The sequence below is a fragment of the Esox lucius genome, chromosome 13 (assembly GCF_011004845.1).
Source record: "Esox lucius isolate fEsoLuc1 chromosome 13, fEsoLuc1.pri, whole genome shotgun sequence".
Taxonomy (NCBI): Eukaryota; Metazoa; Chordata; class Actinopteri; order Esociformes; family Esocidae; genus Esox; species Esox lucius.
The window spans coordinates 18,091,935-18,105,724 of NC_047581.1; the positions used below are offsets into that span (position 1 = coordinate 18,091,935).

General features: G+C 38.5%; 2 protein-coding genes across 2 annotated transcripts; one reads left to right on the forward strand and one right to left on the reverse strand.

The window, feature by feature from the left end:
* Positions 1 to 361: 361 nt before the first annotated feature.
* On the reverse strand, positions 362 to 2,417 carry LOC105014250 (E3 ubiquitin-protein ligase NEURL3). Its single transcript, XM_034296503.1, has 3 exons — positions 1,853 to 2,417; positions 1,532 to 1,717; positions 362 to 1,193 (listed from the first exon to the last, which is right to left on the reverse strand). The coding sequence occupies exons 1-3, from the start codon at positions 2,415 to 2,417 to the stop codon at positions 898 to 900; spliced, it is 1,047 nt and encodes a 348-aa protein (XP_034152394.1). The 3' UTR covers positions 362 to 897.
* Positions 2,418 to 8,497: 6,080 nt separating this feature from the next.
* nkx6.3 (NK6 homeobox 3) lies at positions 8,498 to 10,871 on the forward strand. Its single transcript, XM_010876392.3, is given in 3 exon segments — positions 8,498 to 9,438; positions 10,151 to 10,320; positions 10,517 to 10,871. Coding segments are annotated over 3 exon segments (816 nt in total). The 5' UTR covers positions 8,498 to 9,023; the 3' UTR covers positions 10,748 to 10,871.
* The last annotated feature ends 2,919 nt before the right edge of the window (positions 10,872 to 13,790 follow it).

Genomic DNA, 13,790 nt, shown 5'->3' on the forward strand with positions numbered 1-13,790 from the left:
TTTACCCAGTAAGATATCAGATACTTTGTTGCCTTGCAAGTAGCCCCAGGTGACCCTTTGAGTTCATCTGCAGCTGGTGGTCCAGAAAGGTGTTGAACTGCAGCTCATGGGTGCTAACGTCAACTGCTTGGTTAAACGTAGTGTGATAACATGCAGAATGGCTTTGGTGATATACATTGGAGGAAACATTTCAATCTTCCACTGTCCTGTAAGGGCTGTGCTGTTGATGTGTGAAAGCTATGTTATAATTCTGTTATTGATGTACTGTATATCACAAAATAAATAAATGTCATTAGAAAATATTTTTTTTATAAATTCATTATATTTCATGGTAAGCAGATCACTCTAGTCACAGCAGTAGTTATGTTCATGGTTTTTATTAATCATAAAACACATGAATTTAATTCTACATTGTCTAAACAGTACAAAACGTAAAAAATATAAATACAGTTTCAGTTAAAATACATTGTAAGAGGCAGCAATAATCTGTTAATTCTTAAAACAGCTCATGTTACATATTCATTTAGCAAATGCTCTTATCCAAAGTGACCTACAGTTAATGCATACATTAACTAACAAAAAGTTAGGATCTCCAAAACTCAGTAGTAGTACAGCACATTCTACTCAGTTAATTAGTTAGCACAACAGTATGTCACCAGAATGTCCTTCTTTTACAAGGAATAAATCACAGTCAAGTAAAGTGCGTGTGCAGAAAAAATATATTTCCTACTTCTGTAAGAAAAATATTAAACGTTCAATTTAGTTTGTGCACTTCATTTCAGTAGTGACATATCTGGCAGGTCACATCCATTACCTTCCCGGTAGATATTTGTGCACTTGTCATTTCTTCCTCTTCTTTGCAAACATTTCAAGGTTCACAAGATACAGTGGCGCCACTCACCGGTGACAATATAATCGAATCAGTTTGTCGTGTGACGGTCTCTTCAAGGGTCGTTTCGTTTGCACAAGGCTCCTGATGTTCTGACGACAAAGAGGGCAAGTTCCAAATTCTTGCATCACTCTGGTGGAACACTGGAGACACAGGCATTTGTGGCCACACTGGAGACGGATACAGGCATCCTGGCTCAGACACACCGCACAGTCCTCCATGTTCTCGCAGTCCTCCATGTTCTCGCAGTCCTCCATGTTCTCGCAGTCCTCCATGTTCTCGCAGTCCTCCATGTTCTCGCAGTCTGCAATGAAAACAGTCACACTCAGGAACATGTCAAGTGACGTGGGCTTGGTATGGTTTGAAAGCTGAGCTGTTTAGTGGGGTGGGTGTCTGTAAGGTGTCTGTTAGCACTGGGAAAGCATTTCATGTATTTATTTTAATAACAGTTAATATATAATAGCATGTGATTAGGATGACTTGTGTTAATTGGATGTTTTATGCCCTGTAATGGAAGTCGTTGATGTGTGACATTATTGCAAAATGTCTAAAGTGTCTACAACAATCTACTTGTTTCCGATATTTCAGATCTTTTTAAACAAGATTGCTTTGATTGTTTTGTTGAGTTATTGGGATGCTTACCTGATGTCAGTGTTTTGGCTACACATGGTGAAATTCTTTTGTCATGGCCATCATCACGAATCCGGTTCACATTCACAAGGTTGTATGCATTGGACAAAGTTTGTCTCTGGCAAGTATGACAGGAGGTATTCCATTGAGGAGCAGGACAGGACTTTCGTTTCCAAAAAAAGCATTTCTTTTCGGAACCTAAAAGAGACAAACAGATGTGTCATTAGTCACTAACAGTTGGTCATCATTTAACAAATTGGTCAGATCCATAAGGCAGATTCTGTTGTTCATTCATACATGTGACACACATGCTACATTGATTTCTGAACTTACGTAGTAAGACCACAGTGCAGGTCTGCCCATATACATCAATCATGAACCACAGGGGCCGACTGAGGTCCACTCCCTCCAGCAGTCTTTGTTTTTGGCCATTGGCTGTTCTGAAATATACGTTACCACCACGGGAAACCCAGAACTCGAGCTCTGAGCCTGCCAGACAGCAAATCTCTGGCACAGGAGCAGCCCAGTGTCCAGGGGTGTCCGTGAGGTCTGGAATAGCCAGAGAAGGCAGGGATCTGCCCATTGGAGGCATAGTAGTGAAGCCTACACGCATGGCCCCTTGCCAGTTCAGAACACACCGCTCCACTCGCAGGATCACTCTCTCTTGGATTCGTACTGGGCGGCTGCTGAACACCAGCCCGTATCTGAAGGTGGTTGCAGTCCTGTCTGCCCTCCTGGCCCCCTGGTGCAAACTCACCAACTGCTCCCTTAGGCCTCCTTGTGAAAGGTCAAGGGACCTAGGCAACAGGGTCCACAGACATGTGTCGGCACAGACTCTAAAGGAGACGTACACAAAGAAACAAGGGTTCATCAAACGATAGCTGTTGTTGACAGACATGAAGATAACACAGATAAACCTGCAGAGAGATGATAAAGGTGACTGAGAATGAAACAGAAACCTATAATATGCCTTCCAGTGGAGTGGATCGGCACAATGCTCATTCAGCTAAATGTTACTTGAAAAATACAACATTAAATGTATGTTACTAGTCAACTGGCGCAGTGTAAGACGTTTTAGTTTTGCATTGACATTGTCACCAGGAAAACTCAGTTATGTTGATAGATAAGTACCAGAGAGTAACCCTGTTAACATTTGTCTTAAACCTGTTGCACAAGCTAAATGTTTCATTCACCTGAACTGAACATGTACTGATTACTCTCTGAACAAGACAATAATTTAGATAGCAGTTACCTTGTTAGGGGTAAAGTGGTCCACATAGTTAAGCCATGCATTTGTTAGGTCTTCATGAAAATGTAACATTAGGTTTTCCCTGTATAACAAGGACATCACAGCTGTCATCAGTAATCAGTAAGAAAACCTTCTTACCCAGGCTTCTGTTGATCTTCTTCATCCTCCCCTCAAACATGTTCCTTGGAGAGTTCTTTGTCATGTAATGCATCGCATGTACACCTACAGTAGGTTGGCTCGTTTTAAGGTAGAGGGGGATATATTTGCTGGCTTTATACTCCTCTGCACATGCTTGTATTGTGTACACCAAACATGTATCATCACAAGGGGAAAAAAGAGGGGTTGGGCTTAGGGGAGGGACAGCGCTCTGGAAAAGTACCTACATTTTAATGGAAGACAAATTCTTCACTGCTGGTTGTTGTTTGTTTTTTTTTGGTCTGGTGCCATCAGTTAACTCTTATTGACCCTGTTGTGTCAGTCCTGGGGCTATTTGGATTTGTTTTATCTATCATCATTTTACATTTTATCATTTAGAAATGTTGGAAAACAAAAAAAAAGGCTTTAGTTGAACTACTGATTTTATGGAATATCATACAGTACATGGTTTCACTTTCGTTTTACATCAATCAGATTTAAGTTCAAATTTCAGTTCTGTATAATACAACATTTCTCAATGGGTCATACAGCAATAAGGAATTCCCCAATGTCAACTAAATAAACATGTAGGACGGGTTATGCCTTAAATGCAAATGACTGGCATTGGTTTCAAGCTACATAACAGGCATTATGTGAGGTGCCTTCTGAAAGTCGTCAAACCACTTCACTTTTTTTAAATGATGTTGCATTACATTTAGGTTGATCTTATTGACTCCCTGTTGTGAAGCAGTATGGTCACTGCCTTGCACAACAGCTTTGTCATTGCAGCAAGAAGTTTGAATCATATTATTATTTCAGCTTTTTATTTTGTATTAATATAAAATGTGTTTCCACTTTGATTGTATCGGATATTGTGCGTAGATTAGTGAAACACAGCTCAATAAAATGAAGGCCTATAATAACATGTGGAAAAAGAACAGTGGAGTTAATACTTAACACATAAATAAACATTTACAATGGTAATAAGTGAAGAACATGGTCTATTCTCTAATGGGACTTATCACTGAGTTGACTCCATTGCAAAATAGGCTAATGGAATCAACTATCTGTCAACTGTATCTAATTGAATAACTGTGTTTTTCTGATTACTCAAAAATGTAGAATGTTAAAACAAAAATATTTTTGGATTTTATGTTTGTATCCCAAAAATGAAGATAGTTCAAAAAATATATTGTCATTCTTTTAACAATGATCTACGCGGAAGAAGATGAGATGAGAGATCCCAAAAATTTTAATAAATTAAACCAATGTTTTTCACACATTTGTCAATGGGGCAACTCATGTAGATAATGCCTATAATAAGTGTGAGGGCTGCCACAAGACAAAATAATGCCTTTCTTGAAGCAGTAGGGGGGCACATTAGGAGCCACTCTCACAGCCACAGGTCTCGCAATGAAGAAAACAGCAATTTACCATGGTGAGTTGTGAATAACCTATTGATCAACTAATTATATTGAGTCCTTATAGTACAATGTTATTTATAGAGCAGCATCCTGCAGTCGTTTTTAAAACCCTCTTGAACACAGCCATTGACCCATATAGGAATAAAGGTGAATATGGTGCCCTCTGCTGGAGGTTGTTGTATCAGCAGTAACAGCATCACATGACTGAAAACAGTCCATGTACTTCCCAAAACACACGTCACCTTTCTTGGAAAGTTACTGGACAGATCTACAGTATAATGAAGAGAAAGGAGTAAACAATAAAGGAAGCTAAAAAGTCACATGTCAGGTCTTCCCATCTTAGAAGCAAAAAAATTGCTGTTTTCTTGCAATGAAGAAAACAGCAATTTACCATGGTGAGTTGTGAATAACCTATTGATCAACTAATTATATTGAGTCCTTATAATACAATGTTATTTATAGAGCAGCATCCTGCAGTCTTTTAAACCCTCTTGAACACAACCATTGACCCATTTAGGAATAAAGGTGAATATAGTGCCCTCTGCTGGAGGTTGTTGTATCAGCAGTAACAGCATCACATGATTGAAAACAGTCCATGTACTTCCCAAAACCCACGTCACCTTTCTCGGAAAGTTACTGGACAGATCTACAGTATAATGAAGAGAAAGGAGTAACAAAAAAGGAGCTAAAATTCACATGTCAGGTCTTCCCATCTTAGAAGCGTTAGGACGACTTCATAGTCAGGGTTACAAATCAATGTGCAGTTCAGGCTGTAACACAACAACCTTCACAATATTCACTACATTTTTGTTTATGAAGAGGAAACACATTAACAGTTATTAATAGTTATTTACCAACCAAATGTATGTGATTCTACCTGGTCCTGTCACCGACATTTTAAACAACCAACTGTAACCAAACTGCTTGTCACACACCTCATACTTTTTTAGTTTGTATGGTAAATTGTGACCATGTTCAAGCAGATCAAAATCCGAATGTATCATGGGTCATTTGAGACTGACTGATTAATCTGCATATCATAGAGCCCTTATTTTTGATGCATTTTTATTTGTAGAAAGGTAGCCTGCAGTTGTGGCCAGTGACGTTGTTCAGAAAAAAAACGTGAATTTGAATGCCCTCTGCTGGAGGCTGGGCCATCAGAAGGATCAGCATCATGGTGACAGGAAATAGACCATTTACATCCAAAATCACGCCACCTTTCATGGAAAGTTACTGAACAGATCTATAGTCAAGAGAAAAGATTAACAAGAAAAGCCAATATATAGTATTTTTACTTAACTTAAAAGGGAAGATCCAAGATGCCTTAGGATAATTTAGGGATTACAATACAGAAACTCACAAACCCTTATATTTGTGAGTTTGGGAGAATTAAAATATCTGAAATCTCCTTGCATGGTAAATAAATTCATTATCATTTGTAGATCAGTCAGTCAGGCTAAATCCCAAATGGAGCCTTGCTGCCTCCACTCCACCCTCAGCCCTTCTTTAGCACATTCTTGCGTGACTCAGCTATTTGCATGAGTGTCCCAAAGCTGAGGAAATGAAAATGATCGAAGGTGTAGGGGCTAATTAGTCACTCTAGTAGCCCCATTCAGTAAATATCCAACAATACAGCCTGTACAAGTGACGTTTGGTGCACCATGGTGGTGCAATTTCACAGAAAACAATCGATAGGCGTGGCTTCATTATGGACACGTGTATTTCTGATCTCGAGACTTGACACATATGCGAAACATATATACAAATATTTTTTCATGAAATGTTTGTGTTAATTAGTTTAATGTAGTTTTATTTCCTCTTAAACAATGGGAGGGATTTGTAAATTAGAATTTCATGCTTATTTTATTAATTCAAAGTGGATTAAAAGTGGACTGTGAATTGTATCACTGAAAGTTTGTGTCCCAAAGTTTGTGTACTTCCTAAACGGTTAGTCACTCTTAGGACGTTACCCTTGGACTTTTGTCTTCTGTTACCCTTGGACTTTTGTCTTCTGTTACCCTTGGACTTTTGTCTTCTGTTACCCTTGGACTTTTGTCTTCTGTTACCCTTGGACTTTTGTCTTCTGTTACCCTTGGACTTTTGTCTTCTGTTACCCTTGGTCTTTTGTCTTCTGTTACCCTTGGACTTTTGTCTTCTGTTACCCTTGGACTTTTGTCTTCTGTTACCCTTGGACTTTTGTCTTCTGTTACCCTTGGAGCTTTGATCATGGTCATGATTGGGATTCATGGTGAGTCAGTCATGTTTGCCCCATGACACATATATTTTATATTCTCTCAGGCTCTTGTGTTAGTCCTTGTGTTAAACGATTCAAAATAATTTGTATTGGAAAACAGCAAGAGAAAAACAATATAAAGGTTTATAGGGGACATACATTGTTCTGCTGAGATAAGAAAACTTCTGATAACATGGAAGTGCAGTGATTAATCTTATGTTAAAAGTAGTGTCACATTAATTGCTATGACTTTTGAGCCATTATTCTGATTATTGATCCAACTCACTGGGATATCCAAAAACCTGCTTATTATTTTGTACCCTTTTCATAATATATGTGTTTTTATTTATATCTAACTCCTGGAGAATGCTCATTGGTCCTAATTTTCCTTCAGATTCACAGCCTTCTGGGTTTTTATCCTTGAATGGTTCACAGGTGGAGGCCTATGGTAAAGTGTCCTGTTCTGGTCATTTCTTTAATCTCTGTCAACTGGGAGCTTCCACAGCACACAAGGGTTAAATACTTCTGTAATAAACATATTCCAGGTAATTCTACCTTTCTAATAAATGTTTCTCAACATAAAACATGTCAACATCCAATAATTGAATTTTAAAAGTGTTTTAAAATTAAAAATGAAACAGAACAAAATGCTAATGTATCATTTGTAATTCAGAAGTATTTGATTTAAATTTGTCAGGGTTCTGAATACCTTTGCAAGACACTGCATCTCTTGATCTTAAACACTTGATCTTGACAAAACAAAATAAACATTGTTTTATCTATTTGTCCTCTTTGGACTTCTGTCACATTCACAAAAAAATATATTGCTGTTGTCTTGTTCATCTTGGAGCAGGGGGCACGTAACTTGTTTCAGGAAAAAAAAAGGTGAATTTGGCCGCCCTCTTCTGGAAGATTTGTCATCAGTCAAGTTCAGCATCATGTGACAGGAAACAGACCAATGCGTCACTGTTCCTTGTGAAACTAACCGAACATTTTGATAGAAAAAAAAAAGGTTTACAAGAATAGTGGGGTACAAGTCTCATTGGATTCTCTGCTCCTACCCATTATAATCAGGATTACAAAACTTGCTTTGAATCCTTCGACTGCTATCAATCTGGCCTGACAAGAGCAAACATCACCAGTGATATAAATGGTTAAGCATTTCTTATAATAATAAAATTGATACATCAGTCTGTATGTTACATTTATGTAATAAATATACTGTATGGTTTTACATTTGGATGCACATTTGGATTGGATCAAAAGAATTTATGTTTTCAATACTAAATAATTACTGAAATAGTGTTTTATTTTTGTTCCTCTGACTTCCTCAGACATGTCTACCGACCAATCCCAGTCAAAATTAGGTTTGGATGTGAAAAAAGGTTGTTTGTCTTCAAGGTTGTTTGTCTTCAAAACCAAAGGTGGGTCTTTCCACATGGAAGGATATTACAGCTAGATCATGGAGACTTATTTTTCCCTTTAAAAACATTACCATGAAGACAAAGAAAAACCTAAATGGAATAATGGTATCTGGGACATCAAAGGAATTCAGATGGATATAGAACAATGACATGATGTATCATATTTATAAACTTACATCAAAAGACACATAGCAATGATTCATTGAACAATATTATATATATATAACATATTTAACTACTATTCACAAATAGTAATGATAATATTGAGCTATTAAAATGTGACACATTTGATTCATTACAATATGCATGTCTTTCTTGTATTAGCCTTGATTAAACCAAGCTGTGAACTAAAATATAAGTGTAAACCTGTGTGTCTAAACGGCCTCTGCTGTTAGCCATGGCAAGTCATCAAAAAGCAACTTGTTCCCCACTCCACCTGTTCAAAACACTATTAATCTGCTGCCTTCCAATAGAAGGCTTGGCTTTGACCTGGGAGCGAATAGAACACATGAGAGCTCTGAGACCTGGACCAATCCAAGGCAGCATTCTAATGTGGCCTATCTTTATCAAGGAGCTACTCCACTTCAACATACTTCTTATTTAGGACCCCCGAGGAGGAGAGCAAGAAGGAGATATTTGTCTTAGAGGAGCAACTGTGAACATTGTTTCTCAAGTGACACCTGATGCTGAGTTTGGAATTACCATGTACATTACAATGGCACAAAGCAGGTGAAGAAAGAGTGAAGAGGTTTTATGCTGGCACCTGCCCTTTGCTATCACCAGGTAGAGAGACACCTTTGCAGATATCAGTGACCTGGAGTAATCTGGTCCTCACTCAGAGGACATTGGCATCAGCGTCATAGCTCTTCATTTGAACACCAATCGACTGGATTATGAATATAGGAACCCAATCAACAAACCCATATTCTCAGTCTTTGTGAAAAGGGCGACCGTGAGCGTTTGTGGGCCGCAGCGGGGTCTTTTTATGACTGGACATTGTTTGGTGAGTGGGTGAAATCTGGTGGTGGAGGCACTTCCCATGGATCCCAACATACCGGGGTCTTTCCTGTTCAACAACAGCCTGAACCAGTTCTCATCCGACCTAAAAGCACCTGTGTGTCAGTACTCAGTGCCCAACTCTTTCTATAAGCTTAACCCCGGCCTGAACAGCCAGCTGCAGGCAGCGGGCACACCCCACGGCATCAGTGACATTCTCAGCCGGTCCATGATGGGCGCTACCGGCCCCCACTAACCTGCTCTCAGGGATACTCCACCATGGGGGGGCTTCGGCACAGTGGCTGCCCCAGGGGTCTACTACAACCGTGCCGACTACAACCCCTCTCTGGGTGGCTTCACCAAGCCTGGCACCGAGTGCCATATTAAGGGTGGCAGTGGCAGCTGCTGGGCTGAGAGCGGGTACGAGTGGAGAGGAGGGAGGCAGCAGTGCAATAACAGTGAGTCTCAGTCAGTTTCAGATCACACGCCACTCACCAAATGACTGAGGCATGGTTCATCCGTGATATGTATAGAATTGTATTATTTGTCAGTTAATTATCCTGGTCAATCAAATGAATATATTTTATTGGTACGTGAAGACATTTTATTTAAAAAAATGTTTTACATTTAAACATTTGTCTCATTGCAATTTATAAAATACATTTCTTGGCTAAAGTAGAAAATATTTTTCTGTTGTATTGAGGGTAGGTTTTTGAAATACTCAATTTTCATTTTTGTATTAATGTTATTCCATGAGTCATTATTTAATCACAGGTTATCATGAACCATTCCAGTAAAGATAACATGTAGTGTCAGTAAAGATAACATGTACATTTAGTTTTGCTTATTCATTCACTTGTATATACAATAATTAGAATGTGCAGTTAATACATTTATAATAAGTGTCACATTAAAATATATGTAATATGGGAAACATTTATTAAGAAATGGATTGTCTCTGCTATCTGATTATGACAGTACAAATACATAAAATGCAGGACAAGGCTGGAGTCCTAAAATGTGTTTGTTAAGTAATTTTGAATATTTCAATATTACTGCTTAGCAGTTATACAATTAGGTTAGGTAATGTAAACGTATAGACAAACAAAATAACTGTAATTATTGATATAGGTTTTTTAATATTCATATATAAATGTATTTTATTTCCAGACAGTGGGCATCTAGGGGATTTGTCAGGGAGGAAGAAACACACCAGACCTACATTCAGTGGACATCAGATATTTGTACTAGAAAAAACCTTTGAACAGACCAAGTACTTGGCCGGGCCAGAGAGAGCTAGACTGGCTTACTCCCTGGGCATGACAGAGTCACAAGTCAAGGTAAAACAAAAGCAACCATACACATAAATACACTGACTCTACACTTCATCTGAATGAATGTTGTAGAACAATGTCTGAATTACAGTGATGTATAACTGAATTCATTTCCATTGTGAAATATGTTACAGCAATGTATAAGGACATGTACGGGGGTGGAGATAAGAAATCCCATTAAGTAAAACATTTATTTAATCAGGTGTGGTTCCAGAACCGCCGCACCAAGTGGAGGAAGAAGACTGCTTCTGAGCCCAGCTCCACCCAGGCCCTACGTGGCGAGCAGGGAGAAGAGGCGTCGGAGAACGAGGTGGAGGATGAGGAGTACAACAAGCCCCTGGATCCCGACTCAGATGATGAGAAGATACGACTGCTGCTGCGCAAACACCACCGAGCGTTCTCCGTACTACGCCTCGGTCCGCACCACGTCTGAGACCGCGCGCGCGCGCTCACACGCATGAAAACACACACGTACAAACATACACAACAAATCCTTAAACAAATCCTTTTGTAGTACAGACCAGGTATGTAATATTCAAGCATGTAAAACAAATGGCACATTTGTTTAAGGAGGAAAAAAAGGGGGCAATGTTTCACATAACGTGAGGCCTTAACATGCTTTCTTTGTAATTATATGATACAACAGAAAATAAAACATTTTGTGAGTTCAAATTTCAATTTAGCTCATTATTGTGTTTCAAAGTGGAAAAGGGTTAACTGTTATGTGAGGAGTCGGTCATGGTTATCCTCAGCTACACTTTTTTGATAGTTGCATCAAATGTGAAAGGAAATTGTATTTCTCATATGTACAAACACTAAAACTAAACACTAAAACAGGTGATGTGGAAAGCATGGACAGTGCAGTTTACAGTACCAGATTTACCTTTACAGAATAAATACTTTAGGTCAAATAATTTATTATGGTTTACATAATTCATTTGCTTCTTGTAATCCTAATGTTCTATGTTGATTTTAATTTGTTTACAGTCATTTGTTCTATGGTAACTTTGGTGGCAGTGCTGTTTTTAAATCTTAAAATAAGTATTTATATTTTCTTTTGAATAATGTCTTGGCTGTCATGCACACATGCAAGCTTTCATGTGAATCCCAATTAGGTAGCATAAGGACATTTTAAATTGATGATGCAATTTGAAAATGTACAATAAATTAATGACAATTATTTATTGAATATAATGTTACAATGCTTGTGTCATACTTTGTTTTTTTTTTTGTAAATGTTGTCGTATAAAAGACAAGATTCCCAAAACAAAATAATCCTGGAATGTATCAGACTTTAAAAAAAAGTAATCCTGGGGTCATTGAAAGTGACTAAGAGTTAAGAAGGATGAGTGGTAGACAAATACAACCATACAGTAGAATTCAAATTCTAGTCCCTATGTGATCTATGTTTGTTGTTATCGGGGTTAAATGCCAGTCCTGACTTGTAGTTCACAGAGTGCTGTGGCTGGACTGTTTGGTTCAGAACAAGACAAAGACACCAGGCCCATCAAGCCCCATCCATTCATCCATCCATCACAAAATCAATGCAACTATTATATTTCATTTACAATCCCCCAGCAGCTTGAGTGCTGTTTTTCAGTAGGTCAGATGGTAAGGGAGTGTGCTCTGCAGGAAGGAAATTCTTCTCATTAACAAGATGCACATTAGGTCAAATCAAAGCACAGCCAACATCACTGTTAGGGAATGTTAAGCACAGATCACCATGTGGACTACAATCTCTGAGAATTATCCTACCATGAATACATGCATGGCTATGCATTTCACAACCAGAAATGTTATATTAATCTTAAAAAAAAACATTTACTGGGTTTGTGTTTAAATAAGTTAAATAGCAAGTGGGGGGGGGGGGGGCAGTAAGATATGAGCAAAGGAAAAAAACAACTAAAAGTGTCACATTATCCCCTCCCCCCAACCAGAGAAGGACCCCTCCCTCCCTCTTTCTCCAAATCCCACAATCCTCCCAAAACACCCCCCACCTCTGTATAGGATTAACATTTGTCTTCTAAAATGCAATAATGGTGGGGATCAGATCCAGAGAAACTCACAATTTGTGTTGGCTTTTTCTTTCTGGAGCCTTAAAGGGTATTGATTGAAATATCCGGGCCAATTCCATCTGACATAGCCAGTCCATTCCACCTTCAGAGGGCAAGTTTAATTCCCCATCAATTTCATTATACGTAAACAGAATCACTTCTCTCTCCAACCAACGAGTTATGTTTCACGATGGGATTAATTCTAAAACCATAGAATATGATTAAATAACTTGGTATAAGTAAAAGGGTTTAAGGGCCAGATGGACAAATGAAAACTTTTCAACATAAATCCTCTACAGTTCCCACCAGTGATCTTTAAACAAATATGTTGGCCTGTTACAAAGGGACATTGCAATTGATTTCCAAAGAAAACTTTAAAAATTGAAAATGAATATCTTGGTTTGATTAGTATTCACACACCTGAGAAAATGCATGCTAGAAACAAACCAGGTTTCAAAAACAATTTCAAACAAATTACTGTGCTCGGAAAGTAGCATTTACAGAACTTTGTTCATAGTTTTGATTTCTTCACAAGTATTCAAGAATGTGGAAAATAGTCAAGCTAAAGAGATACCCTTGAATGAGTAGGTGCTTCCAAGGCTTTGACTGGTGCTATACAGAGGGTACTATACAAATTAAAGGAAACATCTGAATAAAGTGGAGGAACATCAATGCAAATACTTTGATAGAGGTGCACAGCATGATACAATTAAGCAAGTAACATCCAATCAAACTCTGCGGCATGTATAGATATGCTGAGCAGGCCCAGTTGACCTTGATTTTGGATCAAGATAGCAAGAGGAAAGGATCTAATAGACCTAGAAATAGGGCTCATTATTGGGTCTCTTCCAGGATGACAATGCCCTCATTGGCTGGGCACGAGGGATTACTGAATGGTTTGATGAGTATTCAAATCATGTAAATCAGATGCCATGGCCTTCACAGTCACCAGATCTCAACCCAGTTGAACACCTATGGTAGAGATTGGACCGACGTGTTGGGTTGCTGACCCAAGATAAGACTTAAGGCTCTCCATCTGAATGTACGTCCTGTAAAGTTCACACCAGTCACATGATCAACCATCTAAAATGTCACCTTGCAAATCTTCCCACCTGGAAAACTGCCTAACCAGATCTATCCTATTAACCAGGGAAATCAGCGCATCACACTCTAATCATTTGTCACACCTCTCCCAAACAAAAATGCAACTTCTCTCTTCTGATCCATGCAGCCAGGTTTAATGTAAGAACTGCGTTGATGGTTTGTTTGATTTACTTTGTAAAACTATGAGCTAGATGTGGCAAAGTTCACAGTGATAGACTGTGGTATGTATTTGTTTCAGAACTTTGCACAGCAACATTCCTGAGGTAGGCTGATATGTTTGCAGTGGATACCAACAGAAATACTGGAGATGGCTCAGAT

Bases quoted from the DNA above. Each gene is read 5' to 3' on its own strand.
- LOC105014250 (XM_034296503.1), bottom strand. From the start codon at position 2,417: ATGTCTGTCAACAACAGCTATCGTTTGATGAACCCTTGTTTCTTTGTG. The intron at 1,718-1,852 runs GTAAGTTCAGAA...TGTCTCTTTTAG, and splicing joins CTGCACTGTGGTCTTACTAC to GTTCCGAAAAGAAATGCTTT. The intron at 1,194-1,531 runs GTAAGCATCCCA...TTTTCATTGCAG, and splicing joins AGCCAAAACACTGACATCAG to ACTGCGAGAACATGGAGGAC.